Genomic DNA, 24,558 nt, shown 5'->3' with positions numbered 1-24,558 from the left:
AAGCATTTCGTGGCCACTACAACCAGAGATGCATCTGGCAGGTATGTTGTTCGTTTACCTCAATCCACTAATCCTGGTATCGTTTTAGGAGCATCCAAGGCGATAGCTGATCGTCGGCTCCTAGCAGTAGAACGTCGTTTGAAATCCAACCCTAGAATGAAGATAGAATACATCAAATTCATGAAGGAGTTCGAGCGACTAGGGCACATGAAACTACTCACCGAACCGATTGATGACACTTGTGAACACTATTATCTTCCTCATCACGCGGTAGTGAAGGAGACGAGCACAACCACGAAGGTCAGAGTTGTATTCGATGCTTCGTGTAAGACATCCTCGGGTTACTCATTGAATGACAAGCTGTTGGTTGGGCCTGTGATTCAAGACGACCTTTTCAACATCATCGTTCGGTTTCGTTCGCACGCAGTCGCCCTATCAGCGGATGTAGAGAAGATGTATCGCCAAGTGCTGCACGATGAATGCGACCAACGATACCTTCGCATTCGGTACCGAGAGAATCCGGAAGTACCGATTAAAACCTACCAGCTACAAACAGTTACCTACGGTACCGCATCGGCGCCCTTTCTGGCAACTAGGACCTTGCAACAAATCGCTCATGATCATCAAACGCACTATCCAAGAGCGGTGAATGCAGTACTCCACGACTTCTATGTGGACGATCTACTAACAGGAACAGAAGACGTAGCGGATGCGACTGAGATACGGAAGCAGATATCGGGAATGCTTAATTCAGCTGACTTCTCGTTGAAAAAGTGGGCATCCAACGTACCGGAAGCTCTAGAAGGTGTCCCATCGGATGATTTGGCAATGCTTCCTACTCACGAATGGCAAGATCAACAATTCGTATCAACGCTGGGCTTGGTTTGGGAACCCGCAGTTGATATACTTCGGTTTCGGATCGATCTGCCACCTACGGCGACGGTGTTAACAAAGAGGCTAACTTTATCATACATCGCAAGGGTTTTCGACCCACTCGGTTTACTTGGCCCAACCATCATTATTGCCAAACTCTTTATGCAACAATTGTGGGCCTTAAAATCAAACGGGAAGGCTTGGGATTGGGATACTGAGCTCCCATCACATCTACAAAAGGAATGGATGGTGTTTCATTCCAAGCTACACTTACTCCGTGAAGTGCGCATCCCTCGGTTCACATCACTTAGAGGAGCAACAAGTAAGCAGTTGCACATTTTCGCAGATGCTTCGCAACTAGCTTACGGTGCTTGTTGCTACATCAGAACAGAGGGCCCTTCAGGAATTTCGGTGCAACTTATGGCGGCAAAATCGAAAGTGGTGTCATTGGCGAACACCAATTCAATCGCAAGGTTGGAGCTTTGTGCTGCAAGATTGGCAACGCAACTGTTTCGGAAGGTCAGTCAGTCTATTCCCAGTATTTGCGAAGCCTTTTGCTGGACTGATTCAATGACCGTCTTACACTGGCTAAACTCACCACCAAGGCGTTGGAAGCCATTCGTTGCAAATAGAGTAGCACAAATTCAGGCAGAAACAAAAATAAATTGCTGGCGTCATGTTCCGGGTGTGGACAACCCAGCAGACGATTTGTCGCGCGGTCTGCTTCCTGATAAATTACTATCATGCCATCGGTGGTGGCACGGACCGTATTGGCTGAGCAGCAAAGAAGACGCATGGCCAAAAGGAGAACCTGAAACAGGAGGAATCGAATCAACGGGAGAAGAACGGGCGGTTCAAATGCAGGTTGCTTCCTTGTCAATGACCAATGAGTTTAGCAACAGCTTTTTTTCACGGTTCTCTACTTACCTGCGACTACGTCGAACTACGGCATATTGTTAGCGTTTCATTGCGTGCATGAAGTCGAGCAAATCATCAACGGGGTCAGCAAACAATACGCATCGCTCCATTCATTCACTCATCGTCACAGTACCACCTCTGACAAGCAACGAGTTACACCGAGCCGAGCTTCAGTTGTGTCTATTAGCGCAGCAGGATTCGTTCCCGGACGAGCGGACCGAGATTGCCAATGGAAGACAGATACCACGTAGCTCGCGACTAAAATGGTTATCCCCATTCATCGACCAGGCGGGATTAATGCGTGTTGGTGGCCGGCTACGCAATGCGCAACTCGAAGAATCGTCAAAACATCCAATATTGCTTTCTTCCAAGCATCAATTGGCAGTATTGTTGGCACAGGCATACCACCAGAATCACCTGCATGCCGGTCCGGAACTTTTGTTATCGATACTCCGTCAACGTTTTTGGATCATCGGTGGACGCAACTTGACGAAGTCTGTGTTTCATCGATGTCACAGATGCTTCAGAACCAAACCCTCATTAGTGAAACAATCAGTCGCAGATCTTCCACTTTCAAGGGTTTCACCAACGAGGCCATTTTCAGTGACCGGCATTGATTACTGCGGCCCGGTATTCTTAAAGTCGTCTGTTCGCAACCGAGGTGCTACGAAAGCGTACATCGCGATTTTTGTGTGCTTCGCAACCCGGGCGGTCCATATCGAACTCGTGAGCGATCTAACTACAGCTGCTTTCTTGGCAGCACTACGGCGTTTCGTGGCTCGCAGAGGTAGGATCGTGGAACTTCACTCGGATAACGCCACCACATTCAAGGGGGCTGCACACGAGCTACATCGCATCTATGAAATGCTTAAGTGCAGTGATCGCGAACGCAACGCAATTTTCAATTGGTGTGCCAACGATGAAATTCGGTGGAAATTCATTCCACCACGCGCCCCTCACTTTGGAGGGCTGTGGGAGGCAGCGGTACGATCAGCAAAGCAGCACATAATACGCACGTTAGGAAGCACGAGTCTCACTCAGGAAGGCATGATCACACTGTTGGCTCAGGTTGAACAGTGCTTGAATACGCGACCATTAGTTCCTTTGTCCAGCGATCCGTCAGACACAGAACCGCTAACTCCAGGGCATTTTTTAGTAGGTTCGAATATGCTATCGATACCACAAATTGATAGAAGCCAGGTCCCATCGAACAGGTTGAAGGAGTTCGAACTCGTTCAGAAGCATCTTCAATGCATATGGTCGCGATGGTATCCGGAGTACCTTCAACAACTTCAGGCTCGCGCAAAAAACGTGGCGAATCAACCGGTGCAACTAGAAATAGGGCAATTGGTAATCATCAAGGAAGACAACGTACCACCTACCTTGTGGCCAATGGGCAGAATCACTACGTTACATCCAGGAAAGGACGGTGTAGTTAGGGTTGTAACACTTCGCACAGCTGCAGGAAAGGAAATTGTCCGAGCTACAGCTAGAATTGCCATTCTCCCTAAACCCAACACTTCTTCCGATGATACATGTAAACAAATCATAGGAAGCTAACGTATGCGACGTATTAGTATGCGGATGGATTAGAATTACGTGAATTTAAAGAAGTTCCTTCTTTGGTGGCCGGAAATGTGAGAAATTGATTTCATGAAATTAGGTAGGATTAATTAAAATAAGTTTTCATGAAATATTTCGTTTAAATACAAACTGGACTAGAGGAATTAGGACGAAGTGATCTAGAGCGGTAAATGAATTTTGAAATGAACTTTGTAATGAAATGAACTTGACAACCGAATACACAGTAGCAAACGGAACGGCGCAAAGTGTACATCTCTTTTCTTTCAAGGTAACTCCGTAAATTTCACGCCCAGTAAATTCAGTGAGTTTTACTCACAGATTGAAATATTGGACTCATACTTATGAATGATAATATTGGATTCGACATTAAAGAGAGAAAGATATCTCTATGTTTTTGGCGATAGAATGAATCCTCTAATAGGTTTTGTGATAGATTATTGATGGCTTGATCCAGGTTTAAGGGTATTTGTTTGATCGGAGAAAATTATCCTGGAATAGATGAACAATTTAACGGTGAGCGTGTCCTCGATCGAAGAAACCCCTAGCCGTTCACAGCTTCAAAAGCACCATTAAATGAACTTGTTACATAAGGTGGTTTTGATATTTTCAGGATATTTTCAGTCCAATCGCTGTTTTTTTGTTTATTGTTTGTTTTTTGTTTTTTTGTTTTTGTTTAAAACTAAATTACTAAGCTTAATACAATTGAAGATGGTTTGGAGACATTTCCTTCTCGAAACCGTAAAAGGGCACCTTATCTCCAATCACTTTTTAACCTTGGTAAAAAAGAGGAATTTATATTGACCAATTTCAAATTTGTTTTTCGTACAGCCTAGATGCATTGTTTAAAATAAATGCATCATAAGGTTATAAAAATAAGCTTTTCACTCTAGTTTGGGTACCATGTTGTTAAACCAAGAAGAAGCAGAACTGATGTTACTCAAATCGTTTAAAATTACTCAGATAATACATGTTAATAGTTGGTCTTGACCTATTTCTTCTGGCTTCTTTGGTTTGATTTTTCTAGCGTCGCCAAAGGACGGTACAATAAGAATAAGAAATGCTGACCGCGATCGGTCGCCAACGGAAAACACAAGAATTGCTGGCCGCGATCGGTCGCCAACGGACAACCGAAGAACTGCTGACCGCGATCGATCAGCAATAATTAGATATAACACGCGAATAAGTTTCAATAAAGATTGTTATTTCACCATTAGAACGAGTTTGAGTATTATTGGTCTTTAGTCGACGTGACCTGCGCCTGTCTAAAGAAACGCGCCACGAGGCTAGCGCACAAGTGAAAAGTGCGATCTCAGCATCGAATTTTGCCGGCCAACTGAACCATCATCCATGGTTCGATAAGTTCGACGCGCGACAGTGAAAAGTGCAATCTCAGCATCAACACGCGACAGTGAAAAAGGCGAAAGAGGCATTAAGTTTCGCTACCTAGATCGTACGTGGTTCAGTGCAACATAATACTAATCGATTCAATAAGTCTAACGCGAGTTATGAGGGGTAATTCCCCAATGGTTCTTTCTAATACTTTTGCGACTGACCAACACCGAGTTTTGTTTAGGACTAATTTATTTATTACAAACAGAGAAGAGAGAGAATGCACGTACACACGCCTGGGTTGCGTTGTCGCGTTATCAAGGTGTCTCGTTGCTCCAGACGGGCCGGAATCCGATTGCGTCCGCTTCCTGGTCGCGACGCACTGTCAGCATAACGCTGTTCCCACGATCGGTTAACTCGCCCCCCCTTAGTGTTGAAGCTCCGGATGAAACAGGCCAGCAATTGATACGCTTCTGAATCGCCGAGTCTGTTCTTGTAACCGATTATTTGACCTTGGCCTCCATGTCTATTTTATCTTGCTTTACTTGCACTTCTATGTTTGTCCTTTTCCGTAGTGCGATGACGATGATATATAGAATAACACCAATTACTATAGGAGTAAAAGACAGTCCTCCAAATAATGACCAATGCGGCCACTGAATGCTGGTTGCGTTTAGCTGCAATGGCTTCAACTCTTTTCGTGTTTCTAGATGCAGCTCATGCAAATACTCCAAGCTTAGGTTCATGATGTTGTCGTTCTTTTCTTTGGGTATTCCATAAAGCGGTAGCTGCAAAACAGATTCTGGCATTGTCTGTATCTCATTTGAGAATGTATCGTTGTCTATCTTCACATCGCACTCGTTGAATGATATTATGAATGCTCCAGATAAATTTCTGTTTGGTATTCCGCAGCTTGTTTCAAATGAAAAGTTTCGACGGTAGTTTACTATCAGGTGTTGTCTGTCTATTTTCACGATCTCCTCAATTGTGTTATTCAATAAATCGCACCTGGCTAGTTTTCCTTGCAATACATTTGGAACGCACTCGTCTCGTTTAAAATTTTTTTATTTAGAATTCCTATCTTAGCTAACATTATTGTTTCGATTATCTGATTTATCTTTTCGTGTATAATGTTTAGATTGAAGTAAAAGTTGATAACTAATAATTCGAAGTAGTATGTAAATTCATGACCGATAAAGATTCCTTATCCTTAGCTTTTAATATTGTCTGTTTAATTTGGTTATATAATCTGTATTAATTCTGATCTGCTGATTATTCTCTTCTTCTTTGGCACTACAACCTCAAAAAGTCTCGGCCTGCCATTTCTGGCTTTCTGTGACTTCATTTTACCCGCAGTAAAGTAGTCAGCCCTACGCACGGGGAGGCCGTACTGGTGAGATTTTAACCTCGGTCCTGCCGTGTGAAGATCGGCACCGTTATTGCCTCGGCTACCGGACCGCCCCTGCTCATTATTATTGGCTATTAAATCGTTCATTGAATTGTTAATTAATTTTAAATCATTTGCATCTGGAGTTCCATCTTTGTATTTCCATACGGTTCCTAATGTGCCTCATCTCTTATTTCTACCTATTGGTGTAATATGTTGTAACGCTGAACTAATTTCATCGAATTTGTTTAAGATTAGCGAAGTAAAGCGATTAGCTCCAATATAATTCAATTTTTTCTGTAATCCGTCTAAGTTAGCTTTCAACAGATGTAATTTAAAATGATGTAGATGATATTTAAACTCGTTTTGGAGACGACACTCTCCTTTGTTGTCCAGTCAAGTGCGTAACTCGGAAGTGATCAGAAGTATCTTCTCGGTGACCCAACATCAGAATTATAGTGACAGTGATAAAAATACACGAGTGAAAAAGACAACTACAGTGTGACAGTGGCAAAAGGAAAGAGACAGATCTACCTTTGGCGAAGACCGCATGGTCTAACACGGGCACGCATAGACGGATTCAAGAAGAATTTCAAAATTTAACTTATCTTTATATTGAGACTGTAAGTACACTACACTTTACTGCTTAAGAGCTCGCCTCCCTTACAAACATGGGAGGGCCAGGCCCAGCCTGGGGGAGTAATCCCAACGCTCCACCTAATATAAGGGACAGGCAGGCTCCAATTTGGATGGATTTAGATGGTAAGCGAGGAGAACTGCTGTTTTTGGTCATGAGTCCAAAAGTAGGGTTTGTTCTACCAAAAAACCCTTTCATAATCCAAAAAAGTCTAGTAAACCATGCAGGAGATATCGAACCTTGCACGCCGGTCGATAAAGGTTCTAAACTCTTGCTGAAAACTAGAAGCCGTGCACAATTCGAGAAACTCCACAATCTCACAAAACTGATTAACGGTACAGAGGTGAACATTCCATCACACCCATACCTTAACAGTGTGCAATGCGTGATCGTCAGTGATAGTCTTGATGGCCTTTCAGACGATGACATTCTAGATGAAATGAAAGAGCAAAAGGTAATCTCGGTCAAACGGTTCATGAGAAAAGAGAATGGACAGCTTAAGCCAACTAGTTGTCTCCTTCTAAAAATTGACTCTGTAGTAGTCCCAAACGAAGTGCGTGTAGGTTGCCTGATAGTAAAAACTCGCATTTACTATCCTAGACAAATGATCTGCACAAATTGTATAATTATTGGACACACGAAGAACAGGTGCACACAACCCATCAAGAGCTCAAATTGCGGAGAGCCAGAGCACGGAGATTGCTCTTTTCCTCCCAAATGCACAAATTGCCTAGGCAGTCACACATCTCTCAACCGATCATGTCCATCATACTTGGAAGAGCAAAAGATTATCAAGCTCAAAATCGATAACGGCATCTCTCACGCACAAGCCAAAGCTTTGCTCAACAACACAACGTAACACAAACTCAGTAAACGAAAGATTACAGATCGCGCAAAATGACATGGACAAGGACGAAATTATCATAGAACTGAAAAAAACAGTAGCTTTGCTACAGGACAAACTTAACGAACTCACTCACACAACCGAAAATTTGCAAAAAGAGCGTGACAATCTGAAATATATGATTATCAATACACTGAAGCCGCAGAATATTCCACACACTACACCGAAAAACACCGAAAACTCCGATATTGAAAACAATACAACATTTACAACAAACACACAAACAATTAGCCAAAAACAAAAGAACACAGATCTCATGGACAGCGACAAAGATGAACAAATGAGTAAACAAAAACGCAAAGTAGACTCATTCTCCTCCACGGAAGAGTTATTCGAAAATGATACAAAGAAAACCTTCAATGACGATACTACGGAAACTGGCACCAGTAAACCAAGAAGAAAACGATCGAAAAATCGGAACAGAAACTAAAAATTAACCCATACTTCGATTTGGCCTCTGCATAAATAAAATTTTGACTTTACGTTTAACAATTGTGTTGAATTCAAATAATAATACGAACCCTACTCCATACATTCTTTCCTGGAATATCAGGGGCATGAACAAGAATATTGATGAACTCAAACTATTAATTAACAAATACAACCCGGCTTTAATTGCTCTACAGGAAATAAACCACAGCCCGAAAAATATTCATCACAACACATTAAACAATTACACTTGGAAATTTAATCACAAATCTACATTACAACATAGCGTCTGTCTAGGCATTAGAAAAGAAATCCCTTTCACTGACTTAAATATCTCCTCAGAACTTACTCTTATTGGCGTGACCATAAATCTACCTTTCGAAATTAATGTTAATAGTACATATTTTCCAAACAAAATGCATCCAACTAATGAATTATCCATTTTTCTGTCCCAAACACTACATCAAATTTCCAACCCCATTATCCTTGTGGGTGACCTGAATGCTTCCAACAAGACATGGAACAACTCGAGAACCGACAACAGAGGAAAAGTTCTCCAAAATTTGTTTAGTTTAAATAACTTAGCTGTTCTAAACAACACTCGTCCCACTCGCATATCACCTAGTGATGGTACAGGATCTATTATCGATCATTGTGTTGTATCGACTTGTTCCTCTGCACAGTTTACAATCTCAGTAGAAGAAGATTTACACGGAAGTGATCACTTTCCTATTCTTATAAATTACAAGTCAACCACTGACCGACCTCAGCTGCGACCTAGATGGAAATATGAAAAAGCCGATTGGTGCAGCTATCGTTTTCTTGTCGACAACGCGATAACAGTACCAACATTGCTATCAGTTGATACCTTCTGTAACATAGTAATCAAGGCAGCGGAGTCAAGTATCCCACGTACAAATGGAAAAATTTCAAAAAAATCAGTTCCCTGGTGGAATGAGTCTGTTGGGATGGCAATTGCTGCAAGAAGGAAAGCTCTGAGGAAATTCAGAAAGGCTAGTAACATCAAGGACAACCCCAATATCGAATATTTAGCATCGAAATACAGAGAAGCTAATCAAAAAGCTAAAGCCGAAGTAGAAATAGCAAAAAAGCAAAGCTGGGATAACTTTGTCACAAGCATCAACCCGTCACAGTCCTGTAAAGAAATATGGAGAAAGATCAAGAGTCTCGCAGGGAAAAGGGAATTTATATTTCCAACGCTTGCGAAAAACAAAGACCCAATCGCTTCACCTTCCGAAGTAGCGGAAACTTTTGCACAACATTTCTATAATGCCTCTGCAACCGAAATATTCTCCTTACTTCAAAAAACTGAAGAATCCTCAAAAACCATCTCCTATTTCCTTCCCCAATAAACGCTTTGTATCCTACAATAAACCATTCTCCTTAGATGAAGTACGCTGGGCATTACAAAAATGCAAAGGAAATTCAGCCGGGCCAGATAACATTGGTTATCCTCTTCTCAAGCAGCTTCCTGAAGTAGCAATGCATTGCCTTCTAAACATATTCAACAACATCTGGAACACAGGAGAGATCCCTACAAAATGGAAATCTAGTTACATCATTCCCATTCCTAAAACAGAAACAACAAACTTTAATGCTGAGAATTATAGACCCATCTCCTTACTGTCCTGTTTGAGTAAAGTTCTAGAAAGATTGGTAAACCGAAGACTTGTACAGGCACTAGAAGAGAGAAGCTTACTAAGCACACAACAGCACGCTTACAGAGGCGGTCTCGGCACAGAATCATACTTCGCAGCTTTTGGGAATGTTATCGCTGAAGCTAGAAGCAGGCAACACCATATCGACTGCGCAGTGGTTGACCTGTCAAAAGTGTTCGATCGCGTTTGGCGTCCGAGTATCCTAGAGCAATTAAAAAAATGGAATTTTGGTGGACAGCTCTCAAAATTGATTCAGAATTTTTTAACAGAACGCACTTTCCAGGTCTTGATTGGGAACTGCGTATCACAATCGAAAGTTCTGGAAAACGGAGTCCCCCAGGGGGCAATCTTGTCACCCACACTTTTCCTTATTAGTATGGAATCCGTACTCCTATCTATCCCACCTAACATCCTCAAGTTTATATATGCCGATGACATAACGCTAATATCATCAGACACATCACAAAAAAGAAACAGAAACAAATTACAATTAGCCTTAGTTAAAGTCTATAAATGGTGTGATGAAAATGGTCAAAACTTATCCACCACCAAAACAAAAATACTACACATATGCAACAAAACACATAAATCCCCCTTGAAACATTTAAAAATCAAATCCAACACTGTTCCAAACACAAAATGTACAAAAATTCTAGGAATTTTCATCGATACCCGGTTGAAATTCCGACAACACTACCTCCACATCAGAAAAGCAATAAAAAGAAGATTGAACCTTCTACATTTATTAGGGTGCGGAAAAACACGTTCATCAAGAAATAGCCTACTCACGATCTTAAACAGTTGGTTTGTCCCAAAACTGTTATATGGAATTGAGTTTATATCCATGCTAAACAGCAACTTTGGTTGTAGGCTCACTCCAACCTACAATTCCGCACTAAAAAAAATAACTGGAGCCTTTATTACGAGTCCAAATAACACTGTTTTGTGCGAAAGTGGTCAGCTACCACTGAAATATGTCATAGCACTAAAGATAGTCAATGCAGCTTTAAGACTCGAAGAAAAAGGACTTCTAATGAAACAGCAGCTAGAGCTTGTTCAGGTTGTTCCTGTCCAGAGCTTGTTCCTGATCAACTGACAGGTTACACCATTCCAAAAGTCGCCAAACTCGTGACCCTCACAAGTAGACCTTGGTACTACAAGAAACCATCTATTGACTGGACTCTCCTTAATATGACTAAAACAGGTTGCAATCAACAAGAAATGCAGCAATATTTCCATAATTTGATAGCCAGCGAATATAGAATTCATCACAAAATTTACACCGATGGGTCAGTAGAGGATAGCTCCGCTGGCTGTGGTATTTCTTCCTCAAACGCTAGCTGTAGTATAAAGCTTCCAGATAACACCACCATCTTCTCAGCAGAAGCTATTGCCATCTACTTAGCAGCAGAAGAAACCACAGTTGACGACAGACCTAACGTTATCTTCACAGATAGCGCTAGTGTACTGAAAGCTTTGGAGAAAGGTTCCATGCGTAACCCCCACATACAAGCCATTGATTCCATCATAAATGACAGAGAGCTCGTACTATGTTGGATACCAGCTCACATGGGAATAACGGGAAACGAGGAAGCTGACCGTCTCGCAAACGAAGGTAGACGCAAATTAGACAAAATAGATGGTACCATCTCCAGGGCCGACTCATCCGTGTGGCTCAAAGCAGTGGTACAGCAGTGTTGGCAAAACGAGTGGAATATATCGCCTTTGAGTCATCTCAAAAAGATCAAGCAGACGGTTGCCTCTTGGACCGATCCTTCGAATCAATGCGATCAAAGAGTTATAACACGATTAAGAATTGGACATACGCGACTAACCCACACACACCGTTTGAAAAAGGAGTCACCATTGATATGCCAGTACTGTGGCCTGGATGTCACAGAAAGAAACACAAACTGAGTGAACATCTGGATGTGGTGCTCTCAAATAACATCAATGAGAATAAAAAACTTATATTATTTTTAAAAGATGTTAAATTATATGCAGAAATCTAATCCAATCTTTACATAACAAAAACATAACTCCGAAATCTAAACCTATATGATGGCTGAAGAAGAGGCGAATGCTAAAAAGCCTCGTAAAAAAAAAACAAAACAACAACAACAACTCTCATTCTGCCTCCAGCTTCCGTGGCGATAAGACGTGTTTCGCTGTGGAGCGTCAAACGGGTCATTTGCGTACGGCAGATAGTGGTCATTGTCCTCGTGTGCGATTGCGTAATCAACGTGATTACCCGTATCGCACTAATCGGTGTCTCCGCCTTTCTCCGGCTTTCGCTCGGAGTTTGTGTTTATCGATCGAGTGGCGCCTAGCCCCGATCAACGTGTGTTCTTAGTGTTGTGAGTGTGTGTATCTGTTGATCGTTGCGATAAGCAAGCGTATCCACGCTGCATCGTCGCATCGATCGTGATCAGTCCAGTGTGTGTGAGTTTGTGTGTGTACCTTTGCGCGCGTGCTGTCTATCGTGTGTGACGGTAAGTTTTGTCCTGACCCACCTCTCCCGTTGTCTTCGGTCCTGGCATGGGGTCAGATAATTCTGACTCGGAAAGGGAGATTGAGCCCAATGTAAAGCGTAAACCAGGTCGCCCTAAGGCCGCTCCTGCCACTAAAAAGGTGGCATTGGAAGAGAGACCGTCTTCCTCGAAGGCGTCGAGTGCCCCACCGGCAAATAGTTTTTGTGCCCCGCTGACAAAAACTAATCAGCCATCTGAACATCGAGCTCGTGCTTGCCCGGTGTCGTGGGAGGGTAAGCCATTAGTTTATTTTATGCCACGTACCAAGCAGCTCGATTTAAGGACGATCGCGGCTGTTTTGTTTAAAAAATACCCGGGTGTTGCCGATGTGTTTCGGATGCGCCCAAACAAGATCAGGGTAACCGCAAAGGACCGGGCTCAAGCCAACGTCATTGCGGCTGACCCAGATTTTACGGAGCACTACCGGGTTTATATTCCCGGTAGTCTGGTGGAAGTTACCGGCGTGATCGAAGACTTCGATTATCCGGAGGAGGAGGTGATTAAATTCGGCCTAGGTGCATTTCATGCACCAGACACGCCGAAGGTAAAAGTCCTGGAGGCAAAAAAGCTTTTTAAGCTTGATGCCTCATCGAAAAACGAAAAAAAATATATCCCGACCACCTCCCTCCGGATCACGTTTGAGGGAACGGTACTTCCGCAGGCCCTCATTTTAGAAGGCCTCCGGATACCCATCGACCGGTCATACGTGCCAAGGGTGGCCACCTGTTCGAAGTGCAGCCGGATTGGACATGCCGATCCGTTCTGCACTCGCAAGATTTGCTGCGGAAAATGCAGAGGGGCTCACGCTACCGAGGAGTGCAAAGCCCCATCCCAAAAATGTTCGCATTGTCGGGAGGAGTGGCATGAGGTTGCATTGTGCCCTGTGTACCGGAAACTGCAAAAGGAGCAGACCAAAACAGTAGCCGAGAGGGCACGCGGCTCATACAGCGATGCTCTCAAGGGAGCAAACGCATCGAACCCTTTTGCAGTTTTGGGTACAACTGCAAATGGCGAGCCTAGTCCGACTGCACCCGAACAGGTGCCACTGAGATCGGTAAAGATCATGAGAGTGCCCTACAAAAAGGTACAGCGGAAGGTTTTAAAGACGAAAAGTAAACCTTTGGCACCACAGCGCTACGCTAAAGTTTCTTCCCCCGGTCCAAAACGTGACGCTGATCCCAAAACTCCAGCCCCCCAAATTGCCAGGCAGCAGCCCAAGAAGAAGCGATCTTCTCGGACTGAAGCTCCGGTGGAAAGCCTGGCTTTTCCGACGGAGCCCACGAGCTTCCCGAGAACTCCCACCCCGTCCCTTTCCGAGATCCTTGAGTCCCTCCTAATGACCCTTAACCTCCCGCAGCATCTGCACATGATCGCTACTTGGGCCCTTCCTTTCCTGGCTCAAACAGTGGCTGGCTCAATGGCCATGCTTAAGTATGATGGTCCGTTTGGATGATTAATGGCTCCTACGGCTACTATCATACAGTGGAACTGTAGGAGTTTGCTTGGCAAGCTAAACTCCTTTAAAGCATTAGTGGGCGAACACAACTGCGATGTGTTTGCCCTCTGTGAAACTTGGCTATCGGATGAAATTAAATTAACCTTCCCGGGATATAATATAATCCGTGAAGATCGCGTTACTAGGGGTGGGGGGGTACTGATTGGTGTTCGAAAGAGTCACACTTTCACCAGAATACCTACTCCTAGACAAGAAATGATAGAAACTGTCGCAGTTAAGGCAAAACTGGGCGTTCTTCACGTGACAATTGCCTCCATTTATATCCCCCCGATAGCCAACAATGAAAAAGAAAAAATTGAAAAGTTCAAAGAGGATCTTGGAAATTTAGCAGTGGTCTTGCCTGGACCGCTTTTGATCCTGGGAGACTTTAACTCCCATGGAATCGACTGGGGGTGCGATAAGGATGACATTCGCACTCCTATCATCCGAGATTTCTGCGACAGATTTGGTTTTTCCATTCTCAACTCAGGAGAGGCAACTAGGATGCAGACACCTCAAAGTAGGGCGAGTGCACTGGACCTGTCTCTATGTCCATCAGCAATGGCCCTGGATTTTAGTTGGAAGGTGATCCAGGACCCTATTGGCAGTGACCACTTGCCGATAGAAATTTCCTACATCAAGGGAGGATGTTCAGTAGAAGGAATCCCCGTTACATGTGACTTGACGAGGAACATCGACTGGACGAGATACGGCGAATTAATAGCCGCTTCGCTTTCACTTGACTTGGAAGATTTGTCTCCTGTCAAGGAGTACGAAAAACTTGTTTCACTCATAAACAAGTGCGCCCTTGAGGCCCAAACAAGGCGCTCCCACCAAGCAAGGACATTTAAAAAACCTCCCACTCCTTGGTGGGACAAGGATTGCCAAGCGGCTTTTACCAAGAGGCGTGAGGCATTTAAAAGCTTTGCCCCGATTTCGTTCCTGCGCAAAGCTTTACACAACATGCGCCTGGTAGTGACCCTAGGATGGACTCACCGTTCACAATGGTAGAGCTATCACTTGCTCTCCTATCAAGCAAAAATTCCTCCCCAGGTCTGGATCAGATTGGTAGCAAATTGCTTCAAAATCTGCCCGACATAGGGAGGAAACGTCTGTGTAGCATCTTTAACAATATGTTGGAGGTCAACAGCGTTCCACAAGAGTGGAGAGAAGTGAAAGTTGTCACTATCTTGAAGCCTGGCAAACCGCCATCAAGACACGATTCTTATCGGCCAATATCGTTACTGTCGTATCTGAGGAAACTCCTTGAAAGAATGATTCTTTTTCGGTTAGAAGAATGGTTGGAATCAAACAACCTTCTCTCGAATACCCAGTTTGGTTTTCGTAAAGCCAGGGGTACTAATGACTGCTTAGCCCTTCTGGTAACAGAAATAGAGCTTGCTCGTGCACGCAAGCAGAACATGGGATCTATTTTCCTGGATATACAGGGGGCATTTGACTCAGTATCACCATACAAGCTGAGTCAAAAATTAGAAAATGTGGGGCTGGGTCCAAAGTTGAACAACTTTCTGTTCAACCTTTTGTCGGAAAAAGCTATGAGTTTCAACAATGGTCATGTGCAACTAAAGCGGACCAGTTTCCATGGACTAGCACAAGGGTCCTGCTTGAGCCCCCTGCTATATAACTTCTATGTCAGTGAAATAGATTCTTGCCTAGCTCCGAACTGCAGCATTAGACAATTAGCAGACGACGGCGTCATATCTTTTGCAAGCAGGGACGCCGCCGAAATCCAACTGGCTTTACAAACCACTTTGGACAACCTTACCGAGTGGTCTGAAAATCTTGGTATCAAGTTCTCTGCAAAGAAAACTGAGATGGTAGTCTTTTCTCCCTTCAGCGACACGACGAAAAACAGGGAGAAAAGACTATTTGACCCGAAAATTGATGTCTTTTTATACGGTGAAAAGATATCAACTACCGACAATTTTCGATACCTTGGTGTTTGGTTCAACTCAAGGCTAAACTGGAGTACACACATCACCCATCTGGTGCAAAAATGCAGTAAAAGAATCAACTTTCTAAGGACAGTCACAGGATTCTCGTGGGGCGCACATCCATCAGACGTCCTGCGACTGTATAAGACAACGGTACTATCCGTGTTGGAATATGGAAGCATATGCTTTCATTGGGTATCCAACACGCATATCCTCAAGCTAGAGAGGCTACAGTATCGTTGTCTTAGACTCGCACTAGGGAGCATGAAATCAACACACAACATGTCCCTAGAAGTGATGACCGGAGTGATGCCGCTAAAACTTCGTTTTGAAATGCTGTCGCTTCGCCTTCTAGTCCGTTCTTCAGTATCAAATCCCTTGATCGAAGAAAATTTTAAAGCGCTTCTAGAGACAGGTTCTAAGAGCAAGATCTTGAAAATCTACGAAGATTTTGTTGCCCTACAAGTGCATCCTAGCGCTCCACAGGCATTAAACCGTGCTGCCCTTCCTGAGACCTACAGTTCCCTTTTAACAACAGATTCCTCGTTGCACGAGGAAATTAAGACCATACCGAATGATCTTCGCCCGATGGTAGTTCCGGGCATTTTCAGGGATAAGTATGGCCATTTAGACCAAAGTAGCCAGTATTACACTGACGGATCATCCTCTAAGGAAGGCACCGGCTTCGGCGTTTTTAGTGAGTCCGCCGAAGCATTTTGCAAATTGCGGGAGCCGTGTAGTGTCTACACCGCAGAACTAGCCGCAATCTTGTACGCACTATTGATTATAGCAGCGAGACCTTCGGATCAGTACTTCATTTTTACAGATAGCCTTAGCGCTATTGAAGCACTAAGGTCCCCGAAGGCTGTTAAGAGTCAGGATTTCCTTGTCATTAAAATCATAGAATTGCTTGGCTCCATGTTCGACAAGGCGTTCAGGATTTCGCTAATTTGGGTACCTGCTCATTGTGGAATTCCCGGCAACGAGAAGGCAGACTCACTGGCCAAAACAGGCGTCCAACAAGGCGCATTTTACGACCGTCCGATCTCGGCCCGAGAGTTTCTTCGCCTACCACAGCAACATTTCCTGTCTCGCTGGCAGAGCATGTGGGAGGCGGACGATCTCGGGCGATTCCTTTTCTCGATCTCTCCGCAAGTGTCCCTGCGGCCTTGGTTCGGTTGGCTCTCTGTAGACCGGGCGTTCATACGCATGATGTCTCGACTTATGTCGAATCATTTCGCGTTGAACGCTCATCTGCAGCGTATAACTCTGGCTCAGACGAAGGTGTGTGGCTGTGGTGACGGATTTCACGATGTGGATCACCTTCTGTGGTCCTGCGTGGAGTTTGAAACTGCAAGACCCTCCTTGTTAAGCGCAGTCGAGAGCATCGGCAGACGACCGGGTATAGAAATAAGGGAAATGTTGGCGACTAGAGACCTCGCATACATGAGGCTCATCTTTCGATTCGCCAGAGACAACGGTCTCATCCTTTGATTCCGCATCCCTATTATCCTTCCAATCCACATCCGCCACTCCTTTTTTGTTATTCGTTGTGTTGTCTTTGTCTTAAGTGTTAAGTTTTTTTTTTTTGTTGTAGTGCCACGGGTGATCCGCTGACGAAGCAACAGCATCCGGGGTCAAAGACGTCACTGTCGTAAGAAGAGAGGCAGAATTTTCTGTAACAGTGTCCTTCATCTCTGTCTAGCCTTGATGGAGCGAGTGCGGCCTTGCTGGCGTTGGGTTCGGAGGTGGTCGGCGGGTTCAACCTCGTAATTAGCAGAGACCCTGCTGTTACGGGATGGAACTCGCCGATAGCTTCTGAATTTGGTGCTGGCTTGATCGAGCTCGGGCTATCACTGCTGGGCAGATTGAGGTCCACTGTTCACAGGCAAATGTTTGTGCTGTCACAATTGTTGTTTTCCTTCTGTTTTGTTTCAGTCCAGATCCGTTACACGGAAGGATGGAGTCCCGTGTGTACACATCTCAACCACCAACACACTCTACACAGCAATAGACCCGGACCAACAAAAGAACTGGACAAACTCACCACAACCTCCACACATCTACAACCGAGCACGCCCGGGATAAGGCGAAATAACAGGGAGGAAATGCCTTGGTAATTTTTTGTGTCATTGAATTTTGTACTTCGTCAGCACATGCGGTACTGACCATACGGCGTCAAGCCGTCATAATCGAAAATAAATAAATAAATAACAACAACTCTCCTGTGTTGTAAGTGAATAACGGGACATCTCCAATTTTCTTTATCGTTATAGTTCTGCCGGGGCCTAGTCCGAGGACTAGCAGTATCATTAATCTGAAATTGTAGTAATTAAAAGATATTAGTTTTGGCGAATCTTTATATCATTTTTATGAACACGTCTTTCATCAGTAGTGGTTATAGTGCTTCTATCAACTTTATCTATTCTAATTTCCTTGTACCGCGGAGCTGTTTTTGATCTCAATCGTGTTTTTTTAAAAGCATTGTTTATAATATTTATTGGCTTAGCTCTTAAATTCTTTTAATGATATTTTAGATTGCTTTCTTGTTTTATTATTTGGTTTTTATACACATTTGATACAATCTCTGAACTGTTACTGCTGGGAATTATAATCTCGTATGGGCTATATATGGTACAAGAATGAATGGTATTGTTATATTTTGTAAGGGAAATGTGAATTAATTCAGTAGGAGTCTTGTTGTAATTTTCTGCTTTAGTGACTCTATAGATTTCTTATAATGTAGAATGGAAACGTTCCACGGTTCCGTTCATTTCACTTCGCCCTGTTGCTACTAGGTATGTTTTAATTGAATTCTCATTGAAGAAGTTGACTAATGAACCTATTTTAAAAGTTTTCTCATTGCCCTTAACTATCAATTTTGGAAATTTATATGTAGAGATAAGTTTCTTTACTGCTGGTACCACCTCAAGCGCAGCTCGAGATTTTACGAGACGGGCTTGTGCAAATTTAGAAAATTTATCAATATATGTAAGGAAAGTAAGATTTGCAATAAACATTATATCCAAATGTACTATTTCAAACGGTTCAGAAGGAATTTGAGTTGCTGGAATTGGAAAACGAATAGGATTTCTATCATATCTACTTTGGTGGCATACTTGGCAATTTTTTGTAAATACCTTTAACTTTTTATTTAAATTAAATAAGTATAATTTAAATTTAAATTAAATTTAAAGTAAAATTTTCTTAAAATTTGCGATTTATTTTCTTCCAATCCACGATGAGCGCGATGGTGTTCTCTCAAAATGATATCCCATTGCTCGGTTTCATCTGGTACATTGGTTAGTTTTTTTTTGTGTTATACGGATTTTTAACAATTTTTGTCTTCCAAAGTATTTTTTGTATGCATCTTGAATTTAAGCCGTGATAAACTCATCTGTTAATAATCCGTTCACTTTTGAAAAGTTGAAATGCTGCTTTAGTATCTGTAAAAGAGAGTCTTCATTAATATCTTGTATATGAATTATTTTGCGTTCGAAGTTAGGGAAAGGATGTTCTATTTCTACATTATTATTGCCTTGATGAATTATTACTTGGTGTCGGAATACATTGAATGGTGCTTCAGTGGATATGATGAACATATCGCCACTATCAGAAGCATAATGTTGTGTACTTGTAAGGACATTGACATTCCTACTTAATGCATCCGCTACTACATTAGATTTTCCAGGTTTATACATGATTTGATAATCATTTTCTTCAAGGTAAGCATGTTCTTAAGCTTTGCGTTCGTGTTTGGAGATAAGGCAAAGGTTAATGGTTGGTGATCTGTGTATATGATGAATTTAGAACCATATAAATAGTTTCTAAATGTTTTCAATGCCCAAAAAATTGCTAGCATCTCTTTTTCGGATACAGAATGCTTCTCTTCTGATTTTGTCAAAGTACGCGACGCAATTGGTCGGTCTTTTCCTATTTCTCCCTGAGAAAGCACAGCACCTATAGCAAAATCGAATGCGTCCGTTGTCAATATATACGGTTTAGAATGATCTGGATGTATTAACATATCTGAAAAGGATAATTACAATTTTATCTTTTCAAAACACTCCATTTCATTTTGTAGCATCCCTGCTATACATCTCAAAAACACCTCATGAAAACATACATTTTATAAACACGTATGTAGGAACGATCAATCACACCAGAACCTTACGCCACAATTATTTAAACTCAAGCACCCTATACCCCACCAAGAACAGCATATTCAGCAAATTTGACCAAACACCCCTTTCAATAAGAACATTAAAAACCGACTAGCGCACTCGGCTAGCGAGTTGCGCAAGGCAATACGAAACCAAACCAACCAATGCACAAAACATCGCACGGTGCAGACAACGGTCAGGAACTAAGCGTAAAACTTTATCCACCCCGAATCATCGCAGACAAATTGATCCAAACAGACATAATCATAGCGACTCATTTTATGCAAGCGCAGCAATCGATCGCACCGCGACCAACTCACCCATAGCGACACATTTTATGCAAGCGCAGCTTTCGCCCCGAAACAAGCAAATCAATGAATGATAATTTCATATCAGCAGGTTAATGAATAAAGAAACGGAAACGACTCAAAACGAAACCACCCTAAGGAAAATTCTATAAGTAACTTAATTCTTTTGTTTACAACAAAGCGCTATGCTCTTGCCGTCAACCAAGAAGTTACTCAATAACGTAAAGAGTTTTAACCTTATTTAAGGCGAATGAACTAACCATAAACTAAGAAATTTTTGGTATAAATAAAGCTGTCTTCCCCAGCCAACGAGAGAGTTGGTTCTGGGCTGAGACTTGACGCAACTCAAAATCTGACGTCCAATTCCCCTCAAAAGCTTTGAGAGTCCCCCTACCCAAGGTAAGGCCTCAAAGGCTCCAACGTGCCAGTAAGGGATGTTCCCTGTGAATATCGAGAGTCGTCTGGCCGATTCAACGCCGATGAGCTTCGAGTGTCCCCCTACCAAAGGTAAGGCCTCGATGTCTCCAACAATCCAGTAAGGAAGATTCTCATCTAGAATCTTCACGATTGCCTGGACAGTCGATAAAGGGAAGAATTGGTTCGCTCAGCAAGTTGCTGTTCGTCGCTCTCGTCTTACGTACGGCGCGACTCAAATCGCATATGCGCAAAGCCCCGTCGACCGATCCCGCGTACTACATGGCGACCATTTTCCTTCACGTTACATGGCGACCGTATTTCCTCCATATTACTACACAAACACATACATAGTTAGAATATTAGCAAGATCTTTTTTTTTTATTCATAAAGAACGGCCTGGCCGTATTGCTATAATCAAAATCATTTTGTTAATAAATTCAGTATAAATCTAGGACTCAAACAACAAACGTCTCGAATTATTCTTTTGGGAATGGTTTCGACGATTACTAGGGCAGGTATGATTGTGGCTTGGTGTCATCGCTAACAAAGATTGAAAAAGCTTATTAATGCGATATAGACACTAAGGGCGACCAGCGGTAGAGACTATAGTGGCGCCGGTCTTCAAACGGTACGACCGAGGTTCTATTCGCATCCGAACCGTTTCCTTGTAGTGAGGACAGGTTATCCTCTTCCGTGGTATGAATAAGTCTAGTACGCCATTAGATTCCAGTCATGACCATGACCTAGAAGGGCTACTAAGCTAAGAAGAAATAGAAGAAACTACATAAGAGTAGAGAGTGGCAATCAAACACTCGGAAGTATTTGGACGAATTTCAATTGGAAAGAACATGTTCAAAAAATTTCATCATTTTGTACAGATATGCTGTTTTAAAGAGGTATTGTCTATGTTTGTTCGTTTATTCCTCGCGTTTATTATGAGCCATCCTGTATCGTTCAGTAACTCGTCAGGTTTGACGAACCTCACGGCACGATCGCTACCGAGCGCAGGAAGGGGCGCACACTTGATGTCAGGCGGCCGAGCGTGACGGACACGCGTTGTGTGATACCAATATGGAAAGAAGTGTAACGTAGATGATGTTACGTTATAAGTTTGAGATTTATCTTTATTCCCACGCCAAAGTGAAGTACAACAAAGTGAAAGCTCTAAAGCTAATGTTTCATTTACACGAACGAATGATCACTGACCAGCAAATCAGCTGGTTGAATTAACACCAAGCGATACCTGTAAACTATCAGCGAGCCGTCTCGTATTCGATTGTCTCAATGGCCATAGCGCGGACCAAAAATGGGTTATCACTGCCAGCAGTTTTTCGTACCGTTCTGCACTATATCCGTAAGCTGGCAGAATGGCGTCTATTTGCCGGGGATACCACGCACTAGGACTGTATTCGATTAACTTCAGCAACTCATCGGTTGATGCGTACTTTTCCATATCTACCCACAACTGGACATCATGCTCGAAGCGTATTTCCTGTAATTTAAACACTGCCCCAGCACAGCTCCTCAACACGGCCAGAAAAGAGCTTTTTGTAAGCCCGGTATTTAACGACACATCCAAATGCGTCAACGAAGGACAATTTCGCGCGATGACAGGTAAAACTGAAGATTCTAGCTCATCATCCGACAGCCGACAGTTGGCCAGATTGAGCATTCGCAAAACATCGATTCGATTGTGGGAAAGTGTTTTCCAAAGTATCGGCTTAAGGGTGTTACAATAGACAGGAAGCGATTTAAGGTGTGCTTCACGCAGGAAACCTTCGCCAAGCAGCTTCAAAAGATACTGCACGAATTGTTCTGTTAGCGGATTTTCTGAAACATCTAAGGTCTGTAATCTTTTGATGTCCATGTTCTTGGGTAAGTGTGTTATATCTGTTGAACTAATACACAAAACTTGTAATTTTGATAAATTTCTGCACAACCGAGCAAGCGGAACTAAAGCATCGTCGGACAGTAAGTTGTGGCTTAGATCCAGCTCGGTCAATAGCCCTCCTCCAAGAGCATTTGGGTTTGCTGCTGCGCCGATCGCATCAACCGAGTCGGTACATCCAAAGCAAAGCATCTTAACCGCTTTTTTTGTGAGACAATTCCCATTCAAGCGAAGGATACGAAGTTGTCGACAAGCTGGCAGATAAAGGACAAGCGTTGCAATATCATCGTCCGTGATTCTATTCATTGAAAGGTCCAAATGCTTCAGCCAGTCCTGCTGAAAGAAGCTTACAAAAATAACCATGTAGAGTATGTGTTGCGGTGGAATGGGCCTCGTTGGAATGTTATAGGCAAAGTCGGGCATGAGAACGATGCTGGCAGCTCGATCCATCAGTAAGAGCTGTGTTCTTAAACCGACATCAGTTTCTACAAACAAACAATTGAAAAAAGTAAACAATATTTGTAATCTTGTGGGAGAAGACTCGCGCAACAAACCTACCAAGGTTGTGTGCCTGACAGTACTCGTCATAAAACTGTTCCAAATTAATGTGATTCCTACCGCAGACTTTGCCTCGCACTATGATGCCATTGGGAGAGTTATGTTTTAGCAGCTTCTGGAGTGTATCGGAATCCGCCCATGTGTCACATCCATCCGACAGGTATAGTTTGATTGAGGGATCTTTGCCGTGTTTCCTGCATAGAAATAACAAAAGAAGTTATAATGTTTTGATCGTTCTACTATACACAACTACGCAGCCACTCACATAATATACTGGAAAGCAACCGCATTCCGTAACCATTCAACCGTCTGTGTCGTTGAAATCAGCTTCTGGTCGTAATGTACCGTATATGTTTCACCCGTATCGAGGATCACCTTTATTTCATGCAGCACTGGTGCAGGTACTACAGGTGTCGTGCAGATTGATGTAATCGTTGATGTCGTCGGCGGTTGATATGGCTCTAGGATTAGCTTTCTCTGTTCCTCTGGTGCATTCGTTAAAGAAGAACAGGATTTACTTCTTCCGAATCCACTTCCATGTAGTGAAGAAACACGGCTTTTTTTCGCTTTATCGCTTTCCTATCATCGATCAGCCAATCGTCCTTTTCCTCTTCCTTATCACTATCTACAAATCGGACGTACGGTCGTGTTCTCTGCGAAGCATAAGGCGTTGGCGTTTCTCCACCCGAGTGATGATTTCTCCGCAGCGCTTTCATCACGTTCTTGTAAGCCCTTAGAGCAGCAGAATCAGACTTCCGCTTCTTTTCACTGTTAGACATGTTGAATAATTCATGCACACAGAATGAATCACGGGGGAAACACGTTTTTTCTGTTCTTGAAGAGATAGTTTATTGTTCATCGTTTTGCTAATGTGACATTTGACATTTCCCCAATTAGCAAATATCGTCGCTGTCCGATATTGATACGTCTATGCGTTAGGTTATTTGCATAGCATGTCTCAACGACTTACTGGCAGGGCTGGCTGAAGCATTTGGACCTCTGAATTGATAGAATCACGAACGATGCACGAAATTGCAATGCTTGTCCGCTATCTGCCAGGTTTAAGGCCCCGCTCTAATCTTTTTTGTGCACTGTGAGCCGTAATTTTTGTTTCACAGTGTGTTTTTGTGTGGTCAAAAATCGTGTGACAAATACATTGTGCATTGTTGCTTAATAGACTTGAGAAGCTCCCCCCCCCCTGACAAAATTTGTTAGGCACTGTAGGATTTACACCTGAATGTATGCAATCCGCAGTACACGTTCCAAAAGCTTCACAGTGTGCTTCCAGTGTGGTAAAAAATGGTTGAATAAAGTCGAATGAAATATTACTTATTATTCGAATAAATCCCCCTCCCTCTATCCTGACCATTTATATTGGCTTACAGGAGCTACGTAATAATTTTTGGTCACGCTAGGAGTGACCAATCAGGCTTACAACATACACGGTGTTCACGGACTGTAACGGAAATTTGGTTCGATCGATACTTGTTAACGAGCATAGAT

The 24,558-nt window shown here is 43.0% G+C and overlaps 1 protein-coding gene and 1 pseudogene across 1 annotated transcript; both read right to left on the bottom strand.

Annotated features, from left to right (window-relative positions):
* Positions 1 to 5,057: 5,057 nt before the first annotated feature.
* On the bottom strand, positions 5,058 to 20,208 carry LOC118503524 (annotated as a pseudogene).
* Positions 20,209 to 21,536: 1,328 nt separating this feature from the next.
* On the bottom strand, positions 21,537 to 24,130 carry LOC118511706. The gene is made up of 3 exons (XM_036055128.1): positions 23,321 to 24,130; positions 23,056 to 23,249; positions 21,537 to 22,982 (listed from the first exon to the last, which is right to left on the bottom strand). Coding segments are annotated over exons 1-3 (1,356 nt in total). The 5' UTR covers positions 23,323 to 24,130; the 3' UTR covers positions 21,537 to 21,822.
* Positions 24,131 to 24,558: the final 428 nt, after the last annotated feature.

Source organism: Anopheles stephensi, chromosome X (genome assembly GCF_013141755.1).
Source record: "Anopheles stephensi strain Indian chromosome X, UCI_ANSTEP_V1.0, whole genome shotgun sequence".
Classification (NCBI taxonomy): domain Eukaryota; kingdom Metazoa; phylum Arthropoda; class Insecta; order Diptera; family Culicidae; genus Anopheles; species Anopheles stephensi.
Note: the sequence above shows the minus strand (reverse complement) of the source record. Positions and strands in the feature narration are given on the sequence as shown.

Bases quoted from the DNA above. Each gene is read 5' to 3' on its own strand.
- LOC118511706 (XM_036055128.1), bottom strand. The intron at 22,983-23,055 runs GTAGGTTTGTTG...GTTTGTTTGTAG, and splicing joins CTGTCAGGCACACAACCTTG to AAACTGATGTCGGTTTAAGA.